This window comes from Meriones unguiculatus, chromosome 8 (genome assembly GCF_030254825.1).
Source record: "Meriones unguiculatus strain TT.TT164.6M chromosome 8, Bangor_MerUng_6.1, whole genome shotgun sequence".
In the NCBI taxonomy this organism is placed as follows: Eukaryota; Metazoa; Chordata; class Mammalia; order Rodentia; family Muridae; genus Meriones; species Meriones unguiculatus.
Window position 1 is genome coordinate 71,506,397 of NC_083356.1, and position 19,909 is coordinate 71,526,305.

The 19,909-nt window shown below is 46.6% G+C and overlaps 1 protein-coding gene across 3 annotated transcripts in view; it reads left to right on the plus strand.

Moving 5' to 3' along the window:
* Ddx31 (DEAD-box helicase 31) overlaps positions 1-19,244 on the plus strand; it is a 63,749-nt gene extending 44,505 nt beyond the window's left edge. The window contains exons 20-22 of one of the 3 annotated variants that reach the window (XM_060389767.1): positions 4,349-4,520; positions 17,440-17,552; positions 17,679-19,244. In XM_060389767.1, coding sequence (XP_060245750.1) covers positions 4,349-4,520; positions 17,440-17,552; positions 17,679-17,710 — 317 coding nt within the window. In that variant the 3' untranslated portion in view covers positions 17,711-19,244. Of the gene's footprint in view, positions 1-4,348; positions 4,521-17,439 lie in introns of all 3 variants that reach the window. The other 2 variants (XR_009593768.1, XM_021641512.2) reach the window with 2 other exon arrangements.
* The last annotated feature ends 665 nt before the right edge of the window (positions 19,245-19,909 follow it).

A 19,909-nucleotide genomic window follows, 5' to 3' on the forward strand; every position in this document is an offset into this window, starting at 1 on the left:
GGAGGTCAGAGTCAGCCCTGCTGAGAAGGTGATACTTGAGCAAAATAAAATGGGACTTGTTAACTTCTGAAGGAAGGAAGTTTTGGTTAAGCACATGAGTGGTTAGCTGAGACAGAATCCTGGAGAGCTTGGAGGCTGCTCTGAGGTCTATAGTGTTACCCTGAGTGAACTGGGAGCCGTTGGGAGACTTTGAGCCCAGCTGTGGTTCAGTGGGCCATAGGTTTTAAAAAATCACCTGGCTACCTTGTGAGACTTGACCATGGGCTAAGGGTGAAAGCTGGTGATTAGGCTACCGTGAGCAGGCATCAAGCAGTAGGTGTGAAAAACAGCAGCAGGACTGGAGATGGAGCTCAGTGGTCAGCACTTGCCCAGAGAGCACAAGGTTCCTTAGCTCCGGCCACAAGCACTAACAGCAGCAACAAAGAGGCAAACAAATGTTTTGAGATTGCCAAATTAATAATCCTCAGTATTTTGATTGTCAAAACGCTTCAGACAGAACTGCATGCAATGGAAGCACATCATCACCAACCATATGTGTAACTGATGTATGTCCTTCTAGTCATTTCTCTAATAATATCCTGTCTCCAGCAATTCCCAGTAGTTCCCAAGAACCTCCCTGTAGATGAACCAAGGACTGTGGCTGATTTTGACCTTTGGAGGAAGAAGCTGATTTAGCTGAATCCGGGTCGATAATGACATTGCAATGGAAAGAAAGATACCTGCCCACACCATCCACTTTGGTTGTCAGTGGTGTTCCCAGACCTTGACAGGACTTTCCAGAACCTCCCTTCCTTCAGAAGAGAAACACTCACCCCGTTTTGTTTTATTCAAGTATCACTTTCTTATCTTGAAAGTTGATAAGCAGCTGTCAGAGACTGGGACTAGGGGTACTGTCTGTCATCCGAGTTCCTGGCCTGCTATTGAAGCTGTATGAACAGAGCTGCTTCCTGCGTTTATGCTATTTAGTACAAGAAGAACTGTGTAGATCATTTCTCTTGTTTGCTAATTGATTTTCACTCCAGGTTGATAAGGGCTGGAACCAGCTGCCCTCACCCCTTAGATCTTAGTCACCTACCTTGAACACAAAGCCCTTCACTAACCTATCCTGTTCCTTAGGATTATGACTTTGGAGATTTCGGGGAATGTCCCCACTGCTGCTCTAAAGAAACTGAACCTAGGATATAGGAAAAGCCTTTGTACCCCATGACTTACCTTTTGCATTTCATTTTATGTATGCAAATTCTTCAACCAACGTGCTTCCAATTTAAGCCATTGCAGAACCTACCTCATGCATAATTAATGTTGCAGCTGGCCTTGTCTTTATGGCAGAAAACTAGGTAGAAACTGGGCCAAGTAAGTATTTGTTGTCCTTTTTCATTCTTTGACCCCATCGTTGTTAATAGTTTAATTGTTGACCGTCTCTAGAAGAGTTATTCCTTTTCTACCTCTCTATGTGTCTTTTAGCTAGGGTTCAGGCTGCAGAAATTGTGGTAATGTGTTCTCATTCTAAACTCTGAAGGAAAGTTTTGGAGAGCAGAGTCCTTTGCCTACATGTGCCCCTGTTCCCATGCTCTGTCATCCGAACTCTGGCCTCCTTGCAGAGTAGGGATCATGGGTGGCCCTTACACCTGTGTGTGAAAGGGACACTTGTTCATGATAATACATTTATCTCCATACCTCACTGGGATGGTTGGCCGGGAATGTTGCCAAGTACTTCATCTTTAAGTGAACTGTAACAAGGCATTTCTTATTTATTTATTTGTTTGTTTTTATTAATTATAGTTTATTCACTTTGTATCCCCCCATATGGCCCTCTCTCCTCCCCTCCCAGTCCCATCCTCCCTTCCCCTTCTTCACGCATGCCCCTCCCCAAGGCATTTCTTTTCTCACATCCTTTGAGTAATGTAGCTGTTGGTATAGGTGTGTGTGCTTTGTGATGTATCAGACTGGGCTTGTGATGTGGGGCAGGAAGAATTTTGTTCCTCTGCTTTCTTATCCTAGGAGTAATCTGTATGACACCCCCATTCCTGATCCAGATGCCCATGAATGAAAAAGGACAAAATGTCCAGGTAGATTATTTTAAACAGATTCCCTCTAATTCATGTACCTTAAATAGTTCCCTGAAAATAAGAGCTGCCAACTAAAATGCTCAATTTTCATTGCCTGTAGCTCCATCCGTCACCCTGAATAAATGTCTTCTTCCAGTTCTCGACTTTTTGCTGTGCTGGCCCCAAAGCCCTATTTCTTCTGTACATTTTAGACACTGCCAGCATGAACCACTTCCTGCCCCTGCTGTCTCAGAGTTAGCCAGACATGGAAGTCCATGCAGGTGTGCAAGGACAGCCAGCTGCTGCTGTCGATAGTGACATGAGAACCTGGAGGACAGGCAGGTTTAGTTAAAATATGCAGTGTGAATGCTGCCTGGGCTGATGTCTGCGGTGGAAGTATCTCCTGCTATGGCTCAGCAATGCAAAGCTTCCATGTAAAGCTTCTAGCTGGGCCCCTACATCTCCTGAGACAGACATCTATCTACTTGCTTCCTTCCTGGAAGTGTGTGCTGTGGAGGAGAGGATGTTTGTGAGCCAACCAGAGACCTAGGGTTCTGCTGCTAGAAGAGTGGTGGGAATTAAGATTTGGGTATCTTTCAGGGAGCCCAGACTCTTGGATTGGTTTGGCTCAGTGGGATGTTTTAGACCAGAGTTAGGTGTTGAGATTGGGGGGAAAAAGAAAGTAGAGGAGTCAGGTCTTGGTGGTCACTGCAGTGCCAGCAAGTTCCTTTCTGAGAATGTGAGTCACTGTGGGTGGGGCCGGTGCCTCCAGACAGTGCAGGCCATTTGAAGTGTTAAAGATGCTCTTTGAAAAAGCTGGTCCCTGGTTATTGGAAGAGAAGTGAACACAGATTTAAGAGAGAAGTGCAGAGGAGTTGCTGTGCTTATTATTTCTCATCGATTGGGAAAAGGAGTTCACTTTGCTCAGTAAATAGAGCTTTGATGGATTCCCAGGATCCTTCCAGGAGATGATCTGCTAAAATGACACTTTTTATTACTGTTCATAAACGGCAATCTCCAGGTGCTGCTGGGATATTACACTTAAGCTGTGGGCAAACTTGCCAGTCCAGTGGCTCAACCACCTAGGTGAGGCAGGCTGGTGCTTGGTGCCTCTTTCGTCAGTGGTACAGGGATGGTTCCAGCCCTCCTGGTAGAGGAGCTTTTGTGAAAGTAAAAGAGCAGTGATGGCACAGGCCTTTGATCCCAGCACTCAGGAGGCAAGAGCAGATGAATCTCTTGAGTTTGAGGCCAGCCTGATCTACACAGAGAAACCCCATCTTGAAAACAAAAAAGAGCAATGATGGGCAGAATGCATTGTAGATCATCTCCCTACAGGACAGAGGGGAGGCAAGGGGCTCTCACTTTCTCTTGTGGGATATTCAAAGAGGACCTAGATATGGGAAGTCTATCTTCAAAGGGGATGTCTGGTTAAGGCACAGAGGCCCTGCCAAAGCTTGAGCACCCAGGAATAAAGCCCAGCTCTTTTTCTATCTGCTCTGGGGTCTAGGATAAGGAACCAATTCCTCCACACTTTAAAGTGGAGCTGCAGCTTTGCAGCTTTACTCTCCAGACTGGTAGCAGGCACCCTGGTCAACTGTTATCTGCACTGTTTTAGTTTTTATAATTTACTTTCTCCTTTGTGTGCTTGAATGCATTAATTATTAAAAAAAATAACTGATTTTCCCTTAAATATAAGTATCTTAGAAATTTCTCATTTTTGTAAGGAAACGTTGATTGCTTAGTTTCTTCATTCATTTAACAAACAGGTATCAAGTATGTGCTATATGCCAGGCACTGTGGTAGGCCTTGAGACTGTGTGAATTTAAAAGAGAAAACAGGCCCTGCACTGTTGGATTGTGACAGAGTCTTCAGCAGAGGCTAATTTTATAGGGTTTATTTGAGTGGTGATTTGAGCTATTTGGAAGTTTTTTTCAAACTTCTTTATTGTTTTAATTATGCATATGTATCTGTGTATGGGTATACATAGGTGAGTGCGGTTGCCTGGTGAGGCATCAGATCCTTGCAGAGCTGGAGTTAATAGCTGTTAGGAGCTGTCCTGTGTAGGTGCTGGGATCCAAATTCAGGTCATCTGCAAGAACAGTATGTCCTTTTAACCACTGAATATCTCCTCAGCCCTTTTAGAGATTTTAAGAACATGCACAAGAGTGGCTTCAGGTAGCCTGTGTTGTAATTGTCTTGGTTCTGTTCTCATTCTTGGCAAGATAAAATAAGGTAACATAGGACTTGAGACTTCACAAGCCCTATTTTGACCTCCTCCTCCTCCCCCTTTTCTCGTCTAGCCTTGCAGTCCTTCATCCGAGCCTATGCAACCTACCCCAGGGAGCTGAAGCCCATCTTCCATGTCCGATCCCTACATCTTGGGCATGTGGCTAAGAGTTTCGGGCTAAGAGATGCTCCTAGAAACCTCAGTGTATCTGCTGTGAAGAAGAAGAAGAAAGCAAGCTGGAAAAGGTAAAATGTCAGTTAGACTGTGTGCAAGGCTGTTTACAGTAGCAAGTGAAGTCATTTGGAAGGCTGATGCCAGCTCTTCTGTCGTTCGTGTGTGTGTGTGTGTGTGTGTGTGTGTGTGTGTGTGTTAAATTACCACTAGTGTTTGCATGTCTTGCAATACAGAAGCACTTGGAACAAGAGGAAAAATCATCCTTAATTCTGCAAAAATTCAGTTGGACAGAAACATTGTGAGGATTGCTGAGCAGAAAGACAGGTCTTTTGAATTGCCTTCCTGTCCCAATAGAGTAATTTGGGAGGCGTCTGGTGTGTTCCATATCATTAGCTCGGGAAGCAGTCCTTGTCCTTGTGAGATGTGGAGTGGAATAGGGCTGAGGACTAGAGTCCAAGAGCTGCCTGTACCCTAACTGTATCCATGGTGCTGATACACCTCAGGTGCTGAGTTTTACAGAGGCAAAAGCCATAGACCCTTGCCCTTTCTCTAAAAAATACATATCTGGGCGCAGGATTGTGTTGTCCAAGGGATCCTTGTGAAAGAAATGTCCAGGTAAGCAGAAATGACCTTTGAGGTCAGTTGCCCTGAGTCCAGTCCCACAGTACTGAGCTGAGTTAATGATTGTTCAGCAGATTGTCTGCTTTCTCTCCTTAAGCATCAGGCCCAGTCTCTCACCATAGCCTGAGAAGTGGAGACTCAGAGAGTGCTCTAGAGGGGAATTGAGATAGGGGCACCTCTGTAGGGTGGCCTGTATGGGGAGAGTACAGCGAATAAGTGAGTGTTGGAACAGTATGGAAACCTTGCTTCCCTTGTCCAGGTTTTGATGTAGACTCCTTAAATGCTTGGATACTTACTGTATTGTCTGTCCCTTTTTTGCGTGTTAGTTGCAAATGCTACCATTTTTCTGCCCTGACTTGGAGATTAGGCAACCTCGTGTTTGCAGCTATTCCCACGCCGTCTGTCCTGCTCTTTCAGCAGGAAGCACTCATTGCTTCAGCAGCTTGGGCAGCACCTGGCTTCAGAGGGGAGAGGGGCTGCCGTGTGTAGAGTAGTGGTCTTAGAGTCAGGGGACTCAGACTTCTTCCAGCTCCTTTCTGATGGGGTCCTGGGAAGCAAATGATTCAGTGGCGGCATTGGCCTTACTATGAGAAGCCACTGGGGAGAGAGCGATTGCCACCTCATGTCTCAGCTGACCCTAGCTAGCAGATGGGCACCAAGACTACTATACCCCTGTGAGCAGCTGATTGAACAGGGCTTTATTCAGGAAAGAATGGGCTGATTAGCTGCTAAAGAGCATGTAAGATGGTATGGGGCAGCCTTTGATGTCTGGCTGGCACAGCAGGGAGCAAGTCAATGAGTGACAGCAGTGTGTCACAGGATTACTCTGAGTAGCTATGCCACTCTCTGTTCTTACCATGTCACCACGCTGTAACAGCCCTTTTCTGTTGTTGTGCCCTTCTTTTGAAGGCCTTTCTCAACCACGCACCCCGCCCCTGGCTTTCTAACACAGACTGAAGAGACAGTAGGCACTTTTTTGTATTTGGAAAAGTGTTGTCACTCCTGGAAGAGGAATGACTTTGCAGCTAATCTGCACATGAACTGTATAATTGTGGCCCGGGTGAGTGGCAGGAGAACCTGACAGATTGTCCACACTTCTCCATCAGGACTCAAGCAAAGGCCAATTGCTGCTTTTTGAAAACTGCAAAGAAAAGTCCATTAAACCTCACAAAGTACAAAGAGTTGGGCCTGCTATGGCCTTGATTATTATTATTATTAGGCAAACTACTTGTCAAGAAAGAGACTGGGTTCTGTCAGGCCCAGATGAGTGCAGTAGTGGCACCAAGTCCTCAAGTGCTCTGCTCCCATCTTCTGCAGTTCACTGCCAGAAAGCAGGGTTATCAACACTGTACTCAAGCCCATGATGTCTGCCTTCTAGCAAAGTCCAGTCAACTGTGAGCCTGTCATCCTCAACCAGGAAAGAAAAAGTAACATCTCTAAATGAGACCTTACCAGTCAGGTCTCTATCAGCTTTCCCACCCTCAGTTCTGAAAGGGAGCAGTAAACATCTCTCTACACATAGGAATACAGTCAGAGTCACAAAACCTTTTCTGGCACCTACACACAAACCTGTCAAAAAAGTCCCCATCCCAAACATCTACATGTACATATTCACCGGTGCTGTTGGTAAAATATTGAATGGCCCCTTAGCAGCATTCATCACAAAAACAGCAGATCCTGGGAAGCAAAAAGGACTACGTGGGTTCCTCTAAAATTGCCATCTTCATTGAAGATATGTTGGCCTGGGGCCTGTCTGCCATGCAAGGTCAGTTGGACTGTTGGCCAGGGTGTCTGCTTAGACGTGAGTGAGTGAGATGAACCCAAGGATATGCTTTGTGAGGGCTGTGATTCCTCCCTTCTCATTGGTGGGAAATGGTTCCAAAATAACAAAGCCAGTGTCACTGACAGTGCGCAAATGTGAATCTTCATTTTTTAAATCTCTCACCTTGGGTGAAATATTTCCTAAGCCAATTCTCCCAGCTTCAGCTGTCACCTCCAGTGTGGTCATCAGCAACAGCATCATCAGTATCCAACCTCCATCCCTGTTCTCAGCTCATCTCTTTTTAGAATTAATAGAGGAATGGCAGTCTCAATTGTTATCTGTTCTTAAATAAGTTTATTTTACTTGTATCAGTTCTCTCAGTCCATCCCTATCAAAGTGTTACCTAGTGGTTCCCATTTTATCAAGCAAGGTACGCATTCTAAAACCTCCTCTTTGGGTCCTTTCTAGATGTGACTGTGCTTGGTTGGGGAGGATAGCTTGCTAAGTGCTGGCTCTATCTGCCCAGCTCAGCACAGCCAAGCATTTTCTTAACCTCCACACTTGTAAAGCCCCACCTGTCTCAGGATGAGTAAACAGCCAATGGAAATTGCTTGTGGCAGGCAATTCCTTGTAGGCTGACAATGTCTTGTAGATAGACTTGCCCCTCCCTGAATCAGCATAAATGCCTCACCACTGGAGTTCGCATTGAAAGGCTTGCAGGCTCTGGCTTGGGGTGCTTTTTGTGCTGTGTTGTTCTAAGCAGCCAGTAAGTACTCACCCTATGTGACTGTGTATGAGCTTGAGGTGTTGGTTTTTATATTCCACATTAGCTGTCTCCTTTGCCCTCCTCTCACTTCTTAAGTCTATCAGAGTATCGCACCATGGATTGGCTAATTCTCTTGTATGCTGTGTGCCTTTGGGCAGGAAACAACCTCTCTGCACCTCGGTTCTTTTGCCTCCTGAAGGGAGATACTTGAGGTTCATGGTATCATTGTAGAGACAAACCAGATGCTGAGTATGAAACATTGCTTCAATGTTTTGTAAAATTCAAGCATTTAGCCATTATGGCAATGGCCCTGTGACTGTCTAGCCCATTCTGCTGCCCTCCAGTATCCAAGTATCCCTGGGACTGAGGACCAGAGTATGCATGGAAGTAGCTACAACCTTCCAGCACTCTGGAACAACCTTGAAAGCAGAATCGGGTCCCCTGACGATGAGCACTAAGAAGCTGCAGCTGCATCACCCTGTGAAGCAATATCCTCATCATTAGGAGCAGCTTGCCTGCCAATTTTTACGTGGCATTTACAACCTCCCTAATATCACTTAATTAGCTGAAGGAAAACCTGGAATCCTGCCCACTGTGAAAATTTTCTCAATTTCTTTGAGCCAGTTATTCTGCAAAAAAACAGATTGGCCAAATGTGAGATGAGAGGCTGGGCACAGCCACACTTGGAAGCATGAGGCTTTCTCCATGTGTGTCCACTGCACCTGAGTTGGTGTTCTCCTGCTCCGTCTTCTAGCACACAACATCTTTGGTCCCTTGGGCCTTCTTGACTCCCAACTCTTCCCTTGACTTCTGGAACTCTGTGTTCATGAGGATCAGCTCTTGGCTGCTGACTTCTTTTGAGGTACTGGATGGTCTCTTTCTATGTCCCCTGTGGCCACTGCCAAGCATACAGCCCCACTCCACCCTTTAACCCCCATAGCCTTGGCTTAGAACCTTTTGGTGACATCCTGTTGCTTAGCACCTGCTTCCCTGATGGGCCCTTGTCCCTCTTAGCCTCAGGTGACATCCTGCTGTCCCTTTCAAGACCTGGGCCTAGCCTGGGTTCTCCCCCATCTTCTTTCATACCTGCCTGAGGAATCAGATGTCCTCACCTGTTCTGACACAATGGTACAGTCATATCCATGTGTAGGGTGTGTGTGTGTGTGTGTGTGTGTGTGTGTTGTTGTTGTTGTTGTTGTTGTTTCTGTCTTGGGGGGGGGTCAGCAGAAACCCTGTCAGGCTTTTGTTCACTGTACTTGCAACATACTTCTCGTACACAGTAGGGACAAAGGAAATACTTTGGATTAGGTGAGTGAAATCATACTGGAACTCATGAGGGAAGAGAAAAAGAATTGATCTACTGTGAAAGGAGGTGAACTCATTTATTATTTGGTGAACTGTGAAGATGACCAAGTCTACCTGGAGGAACCATCATCATCCTTCAGAGCTCTGTGTGCCAGGTGGCAGCCCTTCTCTGTGGAGAAGAGGGGACTAGATTACTTCCACATTTGGCTCCCTCAGGAAGATCAGCGTGGCCCAGCTTCCCCTTTGTCTCCCTGGCCCCCAGGTGAAAATGTGGAAGAAGCTACTATCACTGTCTTGTGCCCACTTGTCCAAGGCCAGAACTCAGTCTCACTTGAGGACCAGAGGGAAGTAAGACCACCAGCAAGAGCTGTGGGGCAAAGATGGGAAAACACAATCTAAGCTGGGTGGTGGTGGCACACACCCAGGAGGCACATCTCAGGGTTAGAGATCTCTGTGTGTTTCAAGGCCAACTTGGTCCACTGAGTTCCAGGACAACCAAGGCTACACAGAGAAACCCTGTCTCAAGAAACTAGAGGAAGGAAAGAAGGAAAAAGAGAGGGAGAGGAAGGGAGAAAGAATCTACTCCTAAAGTCAAAAAAGAGAGAAATCTGCTCCTAAAGTCCGCTGGGGAGCATTGTGAAAAGCCAAGTGCCCAGGTCCCACTCCAAAGACCACAGTTCAGTCACAGAAGTGACATAGAGATAGATTACTGCAGACTTGACTTGGAGACTGAAAAGAGTGTCCTTAACACTGACAGGCAGGTGCCATTAGTGTCTACGCCACAGAACTAAGGGCAGAAGAGCTATGCAAAGGGCCTTTGACTAGGCAGTAGAGTAAACTTGGAAGTGCTGGCTTGGTGCCTTAGAGCCCTTGTCCTGAGGAAAAGAAATTCTTGTCACCAAAAAGGTACCTGAAGCCAGATGGCAGTGGTGTACAACTTTAATATCAGCACTTGGGAGACAGAGGCAAGTTGGTCTGTATGAGTTCAAGGCCAGCCTAGTCTACAGAGCAGGTTTCAGGATAGTCAGGGCTACACCAAGAAACCCTGTCTCAAAAACAAACAAAAAAGTTAAGAAGGAGGCTGAAGAAGTTAAGACTGAGCCTTTCTGGACAAAGAAAGCCAACTGCACAGGGCACTGGGTCCACCTGTCTAAACCCCCAGTATGCGCACAGGCCTGTCCAAATGCACTGGTCATGTGGGTACTTCTGTGTGCACCTCTGGTACCATAAGCCCTGTTGCCCTGGACTTTGGGGTAATTACAGCTCTGCACATGCAACCTTTATATTTGTTTCTATCACTGTTTCTTTTTTTCTATCTGACATTGTGCAATTACCAGCTTTCTGCCTCCTTGTAGAACAGACACACCCTCATCCCCACCTGGCTAATGACAGCAGGAGCCATAGGGTATGCTTTCTGTCACAAAGTGAGGGCTGACAACAAAGAGCAAGAGCCCAGTCAGCCTCTCCTGGGAAGATGTTGGAGATGGTGATGTTTGCTGCTAGAGTCATCCAAGCACTGGAATTAGAAGCTGAAAACTGGCCACACCAGGTGAGGCAGTGTGCAGCATTAGAGTGGTTCTCATGGAACGCTACCTGTTCCAGCTTATCTGGCTCCTGTCTTTCAGAAAGTCTTTCTAAGAAAGAACATGGTAGCCTCCAGCTTTCTTCTGTTACCCGCAGTTTAGTTTTCCTCACCCTAAAAACCCTCCTGTGAGAACTGACTTCTCTGTCTACGCCAGCCCCGCTCCTACTGAGCCACCTCTGCGGTAGGAGGGCCAGACTCCAGTCTCCTCAGTCTAGTCTCCAGAGAGCAGGCCTTCCCCTCTGATTTTGATGTGTGTACCTTTATTCTGGCTCTGAACTTTTGTAAGTAGCAGTCTGAAAAAAAGGTTAACTTGTTGGCCCTCAAGAAGAGGGGTATTTCAGGGTATAGTGGAACATGCCTTTAATTGTAGCAGAGTCTGGTGGGTTTCTGATTCAAGACCAACTTGGTCTAAATAGCAAGTTCCAGGACAGCCATAGCTATACAGAGAGTCCCTGTTTCAAAACTCGAAAGGGTATGGGGAGGCATTGAGAACCAGCCTCCCAGATCACCAGTGTGAAATGTGAATCATTTGGTTGCAGCAGGGTCATCTCTCCTGAGGACTCATGCTGTCTGCCAAGCTGATCCTCTCATGCACATTATTCTATGGAGACCCCACCAGACCAAATGAGAAGCTAGAGCCCAGGCTAAGATACTCCCTTCTCTGTATCCTTACATGTCCTGCTAGAGTGCTGATCATTTTTAGTGATTCTTGAGCTGAGTAACAAGTATGCAGCCCTGTGAAGGAGACTGTACTTAACTCTTCTTTTTTCTTTGTTAATTTATTGTTTATAATTTACTCACTTTATATCCTGATTGTTGCCCCCTCCCTCGTCTCCTCCTGGTCCCACCTTCTCTCCCTCTTTTCCTCCATCTCCTAACTCTTCCTTTTCCTTCTCCTTCTCTTCCCTCCCTCCCCTCCACCTTCTCTCTCTCTCTGTGTACCTATGCAGATGTGCTGCAGTGAGTGTGGAGATCAGAAGACATCTCTGTGGCATCAGTTCTCTTTCCACTGTATGTGGGTTCAGGGCAGTGGTCAGATTCAGGTCAGCATGCTTACACGGCAAGCACCTTTATCCAGGAAGCCATCTTTTCAGTCTAAGGGGATCTTTTTTTTTTTTTTATGTGAGGAGATCATTTTTTGTGAAACCAAAGAAATGGACTTAGAGCAGATGACAAGGTTATATGTAGAACAGAGTTTCATACCATCTAAGTATTGAGCCCTAAAGTGGGCTTAACATCTCTGAAGCGGTGTCATTTGGGAAGATGCATTAGAAAAGCCTGGCTCTGGAGTTAGCCATTTCTGAGTAGTCCATCCAGCCTTAACACTATGACAGCCTGCCTGTAAGAGGGGAAGGGCGGCCACAGGTTATCACCTAGCTTGAGGAGAAGGGAGGAATCATGAATGCCTGGCCTCCAGTGTGCCACCAAGCTGAGAGTGGTCAGGAAAGGCTTTTCTTCTCTCCCCCTTCCTCTTCCTGATCTTCCTGGCCTGGCCTTCGCCTCTTTCTTTGAACATTCTTCTGATAAGTGGTATGGCCTGTGCTTCAGGAAGCCCTGTCTCTCAGTGGCTTGCCACTATGGCATACCAACTCCATAGTGGCCCCAGCACACCATTAGAGGTCCAGAAAACAGGCCAGGGTTCCCACCAGTGGGTCTCTGAGACTCAGATGTCGTGTATGCACCATTGGCATACAGAAGCGTAAGGTGTTAGTGTCATCATTTAGCCAGTCCCTGGTCCACATGAGTCACATATCAATGGTGACCCTTGCCTCTTCCTCTTTACACTTTCTCATATTATCCCTATGAATAATAGTCAACATGTGAGTACATCTGGTTCATGAAAACATTCATGCATACAGTAGAGACTGCCCAGCACAAGTGCTCAGGAGCCCACTCCTAGTGATACAGTAGCTCATGGTGTCAATAAGAACCGTGACTCATTGTCCACTGCAGCCACGGACCCGCCTTGTGCTTCAGATGACCTGCACTCATCCTCCTGTGGCTGAAGTTGAGACTGCATAAAGCTGCACCACTGTCAGTAGGGTGGAGCCTGGGGTACATCCTAGGCCTTCCAAGTCCCCATCAGGATTGGCTAACTCAGCCTAATGACTGCACACACAAGAGCTCCTGTCCCCTTACTTCCAAGGTCATGGCCTCTGATTTGTCCCACTTGAAGGTCACCTTCAGAACCTTTTCTTTTGGTCCAGTTGAGCATTGTGGGTATTCTGTCATCTCTCCATTAATGTAATAAGTACACTCAGAGAATACATCAGGACACAGATGAGGTTCAGAGGGCTGAGCCCTGGGATTTGGGCTGAAGGTTCTGCCCTAAGCTGATCAATTTTGGTATTCTCAGAATCTAACCACAGCAGTTTTAAATATGCTTGTTTTCCAAGTCTGCCCACTATTTTTCCATCTTAACAATAATTCATAATGTTTTTACAGAGAACTGAAATAACATCAGTAGTCTTCCATTCTTCTGCTGCTTGTCCTCTCTGCTCAGGTCCTTTCTGAACTTGCTGCTGACTTCAAGTTGTCAGCTATATGAGTGTCTGAGCTGGGGTTCCAACCACTGCTCAGCAGATTCTGCTCTTCTAACCCAGTCCCCACCATGGCCATCTGACACTCAGTGTCCATGCTTAACAGTGAAAATTCTCCTAAGAGTTTTGGTCACCTAGGCTAAGAAAGCTTAGGGTTCCTACCCCTTCAACGATTCTGATTCAGCCATTCCTCAGAGTCACCAAACAGGACCTCCCTCCACTCCTGCATGATGCATGAGCACCAGCAGGCATTTGCCAGTTCTCACAGTTGACATTCCTAACATTTCACTTGCTTCTAGCTAAGGACACTTAAGTTCTGATCCATTTCTCAATAATCTTGTTCTCTGACAGAAAGCTGAACATTCACATATCCCAGTCACATTTCTATTACTGTGATAAATACCATGACCAAAAGCAACTTGGGAAAGAAAGGGCCATTTCAGCCTGTAGTTTATACATCCCTAGGGATGTCTGGGCAGGAACTCAAAGCAGGAACCTAGAGTCAGGAAGTGAAGCAAAACCCATGGTGAGGTGCTGCTTACTGACTTGCTTCTCATGGCTTGCTCAGCCTGCTTTTTCATACCGCTCAGATTTTCTCAGCTGAGTGAGGTTCCCTCTTCCCAGATGACTATAACCTGTGTTAAGTTGACACAATACTTACTAGCACACCTTGCTTAGGACTGACTTCCGTCGTGCTAAGACACAGAAACTCACTTAGTTGGATCCTGAGAATCAAAGCTACAATCTTGAGAGGAGTGGCTGGGTTGCCAGCCAGCATCTCTACCCATAAAACCCAAAGCTGGGTCTGGACATGTCACCTTTCCTTCCCATCAGTGACTTTGAAAAGGTGGATATTAAATGGCATGCTCCCCTTCAGGAGGCAAGGTTACCATCCCACACAGCTGCTGCTTCACCTGAGTTTCATGATGCACTAGGGGGAAAGTGCTCCCTTCTCTTTCTGTCATCTAAAAGCCAGCAAAACCCGGATGATATACTGCCATTTCCTCCTTGGTTCATCCAGGCACAAGGGAGAAAGTTGCCATCAGCTTGAAGTCACCTGAGATCACCACTGCCTTCTGGATTGTATATTTACTCTGAGAGACTTCCATATTAGAAAGAGTTAGAGAGGAAGAATTGATCCTCTGAGCTATCTTAATTACAATGCAATAGAAGCTTGAAAAATCAAACTGAGGCCAGAAAGCAGTGAAGTTTTCAGAAGTGAAAAATCGGAATAATTTGAAGTTTGACATAGGATAAATTAACACTGTTACCTGTAAACAAAATACACTATGTTTCCCCCTCATTATTAAAAGAATCCATGCCCATTTTAGAAACTAAAAGCCAGAAGTCACTCGCAAACTCACAGTCCATGGTTAGTTTGGATTTAGTGTTGAGTATTATGGATGACTCTTAGAAATAAGTTACATTCATGCCCTTAAGGCAGAATAAAACCAAGGTAGAGTTCAAGCAGTAACCATCAAAGAGAAGGTAAATTTGAGTGGTTTTAAAATCCTAAAGGTTTTGCTGTGTATGACCCTAAAACTATTTTAAAAAATAATAATGATAAGTAATAGATTTAAAATGTATCCTCTGTCATGACCATGTTATTAAAAGCATAATGGTGCATGCCTTTAATCCCAACACTTGGGAGGCAGTGGTAGGTGGATTGCTTGAGTTGGGGTGAGTTCCAGGACAACCAGGGCTCTCTTACACAGAGAAACCCTGTCTCAAAAAAACATAGATGAATGGATGGATGGATGGATGGATCCTATAAAAGAATGCTATGAGCAAAGCCCTGATTAGATTCTTTTTGCCTGGCCATCTGCCTGTCAAGTTTGCAAATGAGGTTGAGAGAGGACTCTGCAGTCCTTCAGGGATCTTGGGGACAGTGGGGTGAGTACTAGTTAGGTTGACTGCCTTACTGGCAATGTAAGTGGCATCTGCCTATTCCTGCTGAGGGAGTTTTCTGCAGTTAGATAAACTGATCTGTTGCTTGATAACCACAAGATTTCCACAGTGGATGCTCAGAAAGCCTGAGTCAGAGGGTCCAGGTATTTAGAGGGCTAGAAAGTTGGCAGGATTCTAGGACAACAGCAGCTCGTCAGGAGGCATGAATGCCGGATGCATGCTTGGGTTTAGAGGGGGTCACCTTCCCATCTGTACCACACCTTCACAGGTATGGGCCTAAGAACAAAGGAGGAAATTGGGAGCTGACCATGGGAGACCGTGCATTCTGTTGGCATGGCTCTTGTGACAGCAGTGAGGCCCTGCAGGGTTGCCCACCTAATAACGGCCTGAGTTGGAATGTATAGGTACCTGCTTGTTTACTGCATGAGTGGGCTTCTGGGTTTGCATGAGATGCTAGGAAGTGTAACAATGATACCTGAAGGTGAGCAGGAAAACCTGTGCCTGCTAAGCATGCACTGCCCTGAGCCATTCCCAGCCCCAAATCCTTTCCAGAGTCAATCTCTGACAGTATGGCCCCACCCAGCTCTTTGCCTGAGAACAGGCATGTTCTGGGTCCCTGGAAGGAGTTCCTGTGGTGTGTGTTGTCTATGGCATTATCTGCACTGGCAGCTGAAAGCGTGGGTATGATGCTCTGAGCCACTTCCCACAGGCTGCACTTGCTCTGTAGGCAGCTCAAGTAGCAGTCACCAGATAAGAGTCTGGTTACTATTGTCTACAGTAATGGCAGAAGCAAGCACTTTTTCTAGGAGAGTATTTTGACTGAAATTTTGCATATCTTGAAACTCAGGTTGTTATATTTAAAATTATACACATTGTGAGTACCTAGTTCAAACAAGAGGGATGAAAAAACATCTCTTCCTGTCAGAACCTTTTCGCTCTGTCATGTAAGTTGACTAAAAATAAACTACAAGTACAGGAAGTTGCAGCCTTTCTGCAAGTGCTCCCCAACAACCACAGGGCCTGGCTATAGATGTGCAGGCCTAGAAGGTCAGATGGCAGCCAGAGCCATGCAGTCCATATGAGTAGAAGTTCAGGGTGAGCATCGTTACTCTTTAGGAGGTGGGGGACAGTAAGTAGAACCCTGCCTTCACCTCAAGCAGACCTGGTGACAGTTTTCAGTCTCCAAGCCTCAGCATGATCCCCACAGCAGCTTCTGGCTGGCTAGCACTTTACACCTGCCTCTGCCAGGTACATGGGTTTAGCAAGTTCTCACCCTCCTCCGGTCCATGGTGCTTACCTGTAAAATGAGGAGAACATGGATGCAGGGATGTGTGATGCTAGTGGTCTTGAGGTCTGCCTCGGCACATTTCCTGAATAAATAAAGCTCTAAATATCCTTGCTAATACATCTTTTCCTCAAGTCTTTTTCCTCTGTTGCAAGGAAGAACAGGTTCTTATAATTGCAGCCTTATGCTCTGGATAGGATTATAAATGGCTTCACCTTTATTATAACGGGGTTTTCAATCCTTCCTAATCAGGCTAAGAGCACAGTGCTGCCTGTGTCTAATTCTTGGACTTTAAAGGACTGTTTATTTTGACTGCAGTTTCTGACTACCACAGCACAGAACACACTGTCAAGTCAGGGAGCAGCCAGTGGCCTTTCTTGAGCTTCTTACATTGAGTTTGCCTGGGTTGCTATCGCATGGTGCTGAAGGACTTGCCAGGAAGCCAGTACGGACTTCTTGGCCATTGCCTCTGAGTTGGTGTGTTTTATTCTTCTGGTTCCATTCTAACTCTTCACTGTGTGGTTGAATTTCTACAAATTCCCCCTTCTGACCCAAAGTGTGAGACCACTGCCTTTGCTGAAGTTTCTGGGCTTCTGTACTGAACCTGATGTCAGGCTTTGGTATCTTGTGCATCAGGGCAAGGAATGATCTCCTTCCAGCCCCAGGTCTGTATAGTGGCTGTGCTCAAACACACTTGGGCTTGGATTTGTGGGATCAGTGTGTCTTCTGCACTCTAGTGTGCTGGAGCATCTGTATAGATACCTGGCCTAGCAGGGCGCTGTGCCTACTGTCTGCCCTCAAGGGTTCACCCCCAAAAGCCCTGCACATGAAATCTTTGCAGCTAACTGCTTTGCATTATCAGGTTCTGTGGGCTTTCCCATCATCTATGGATAAACTGCTGTCTCATACACCTCATTTGCCATCGGAGTATAAGAGTGTAGGTTTCTTTTTTTTTTCCCCCCTCATGAAAACAACACAGAACAAAGCCTCACTTTTTAAAAATGCCATGATATTTTGCCACCATTATGAAAATCTGTCAGCACCGTATCTAATCTTCTGGTGCATAGAATATCAAAACAAGTGCTATTGAAGAGATCGCTCTTCTGCTAATACAAAAATGTCAGCCTCCTGGTCTCACAACCAGCTGCTGTCAGCTTCTTTCCAGACGAGAAAGAAAAACACTAATGTGTCTTCCCCTCTGCTGTTACTGTTCCTCAGGCCCAACCCTCAGAGGAAGACCCAGAGTAAGCACCACCTTGTGCTTGCTGAAGTCCTGCGCTCAGAATACTCCAGTGGGCTGGAGGCCGATGGCATGAAGGGCAGAAAGCAAGGCAAGCTACAGAGTTTCCAGGTGGCACCCAGCAAGCCTGGGCTGTGGAAAGAATGAAGCTGCTTCTACATCCAGAAGGCTCACCACTGCATAGCAAACTTCTATTGATTGTTTTAAATTTCTACAGGACCAGATCAGGGTGGATCCAAGATGGCTTGAGATTGGTGTCCTGTTCTTCTGAAAAATGACTGGCACCTCTCCCTGAATGGAGGCTCACAGGAACACAGACCTCACCTGTTGAAGGACACCTGAAGGAAAGCAGCAGGCAGGGGCCAATGCTACACAGTCACCACCTTTGCCCAGGCCTCTTGTGAGATTGTCCACAGGGATAGCAAGCATCCTGTGCCTCAGGCTGAGGAGTGTGGGAACCTTGCCAGAGGAAGCAGCCACATGTGTATTGCATGAGTCTTGTAGGATGGAATGTTTAAAACTGGAATTGAACTTGTACAAAAGGAAAAAGTATTTCTTGACTAGTTATTTTCTAAGTCCACATGTTCTGTTAGGAAGGCCAAGAGAGCTTTTACTTTGGGTCAAAACGTCCATGTGTTGGCAGCAACGCTGCTTCCTTCTATAAGCACGGCACAGTGTCATGTGCATTGCCCCCCCCCTTTCATATCCGCATACAACTCACTGTCTCTGGGTTAATTGGTTTATTGTTGCCTTTTTATTATTTGCCTTTGAAATCAAAGGGCACCAGTACCAAGTGAGCCTGCCTTTTGCCATCGAAGCCTGTCTTCTCTTCGAGGTCTGAGGTCTTTGTGTGTGACCGAGACCCAGAACCCACACACCATTGTATTTCTGGGAGTTTGAAAGAGGACCCCCAGAGCGTATTGATTTCCCAATAAATGTTAAGGCTTGGACACTGCAGAGGGCTCGTGAGAGAAAGGGTTAAGGCTCTGCACGCTGTGTTCAGACACCACGCTATGCCTGCTTTCCCCTGGCTTACTGTGTGCCTAGCCCACCCAGGTCCTCCAAAGCCCTAGGCAAGGGGGAGGGTCAGTGAACACCCACACTAGGAAAAACCCCTGTGGATGGTAAGCGTGGCCTTGCCAGGGCTGCAGTCACCGACATCAGCAGTCTGGTGAGATTTGTAAGGGTAATTTGAAGCTGCAGCAGGTGTTGAACTGACTGGACAAATCAGCCACCTTTCTTTGGATTTGTAATGACTCACGTGCTTCTGATGGGAAATGAGGGATCAGACTATCAAGATTCAGCCAGCTGTGTGGAAACAGGTTTAAATACTGTAGTCAGGGATGGCCACCTGAAAACCTGCATCTGCCTCCCAACAAACGGCCCTTAACACCTCAGCTGCAGCACTGTGAGGTGTGCTGGGACATTACTGAAGTAACAATGACTCTCACCCTAAACTTGAAATGTGCACATGTAGTTTTCTAACTTAGCAAGGGCATCCTGTCAGAGACGCTGGGTGGGCCTGCTGCTTATGAACATGGTACCCAGTCAGTAAGGACACAGACTGAGCAGAGTAAGGGTTAATGTTCTCTAAATGTAAACAACCTTAAAATGAAGCTCACGGATCTTCCTCGGTTGTGCGTCCCAGGGATCAGTTGGACACAGTGTTAGCCCCGTGTTAGTCTGATTCTGTGTCGTTTCAATCAGAACTTTTTCTGCAGTCCCAGACTTAGCGTTTCTCTGACACCAGCCTGGTTGCCATATTAAAGTCTCAGAAGATTCAGATGGCGGCTGTAGCAGGCTTGTTTAGCGTCCTAAAGCCCTCCTCAGCTGCTGTCTGGTGAGGAGCCACTACTGGAGGGCGGGAGCTCTTGGTGAGCCGCTCTCTGCAGTGGGACATCATGGGGATCCTCCACTCCCGCAGAAGCCAGAGCCAAGCATAGCGCAACTGACAACAGTTCTAATTGGAAATCGGGGCTGCTCTGATTTCTCTCCTCCCTGGCCCAAGAGGGAAGAGGAGAGTGGGCCTTTTGATGCCCGTGATGCTAAGCTGCTTGTAGTTTGGTCCACATAATCTTCACTCCCAGATGTGGGACCCTCAAGCCAGTGACACGGTTCCCTAATTGAGCAGTGATTGCCAGGCCTTCCCCATTTGCCTGTGACTATCAAACTTTCTTAGTCTGCTGGACCGTAAGTGCCCCCCCCCCCCACACTCCTGAAAAAGAAGCAGCCCAGGTTCCAGAAGCTTTGCAGCTGGAGGCAACTTTGTTGTTCTGCTCTTTGTAGTCCAGATTTAGAAGGGAGAGTGCCCTCCAGGGCCTGCTTATTGTTCGGTCCAATGGGGGTCTCATGGTCCTTTTTTTCCGTTTTAAGTGAGGGCACCCAGTCCCAGGGTTAGGAACAGAGACACCAATTTAGCCTTCTAAACTGGTGGGAAGTGCGAGCCCA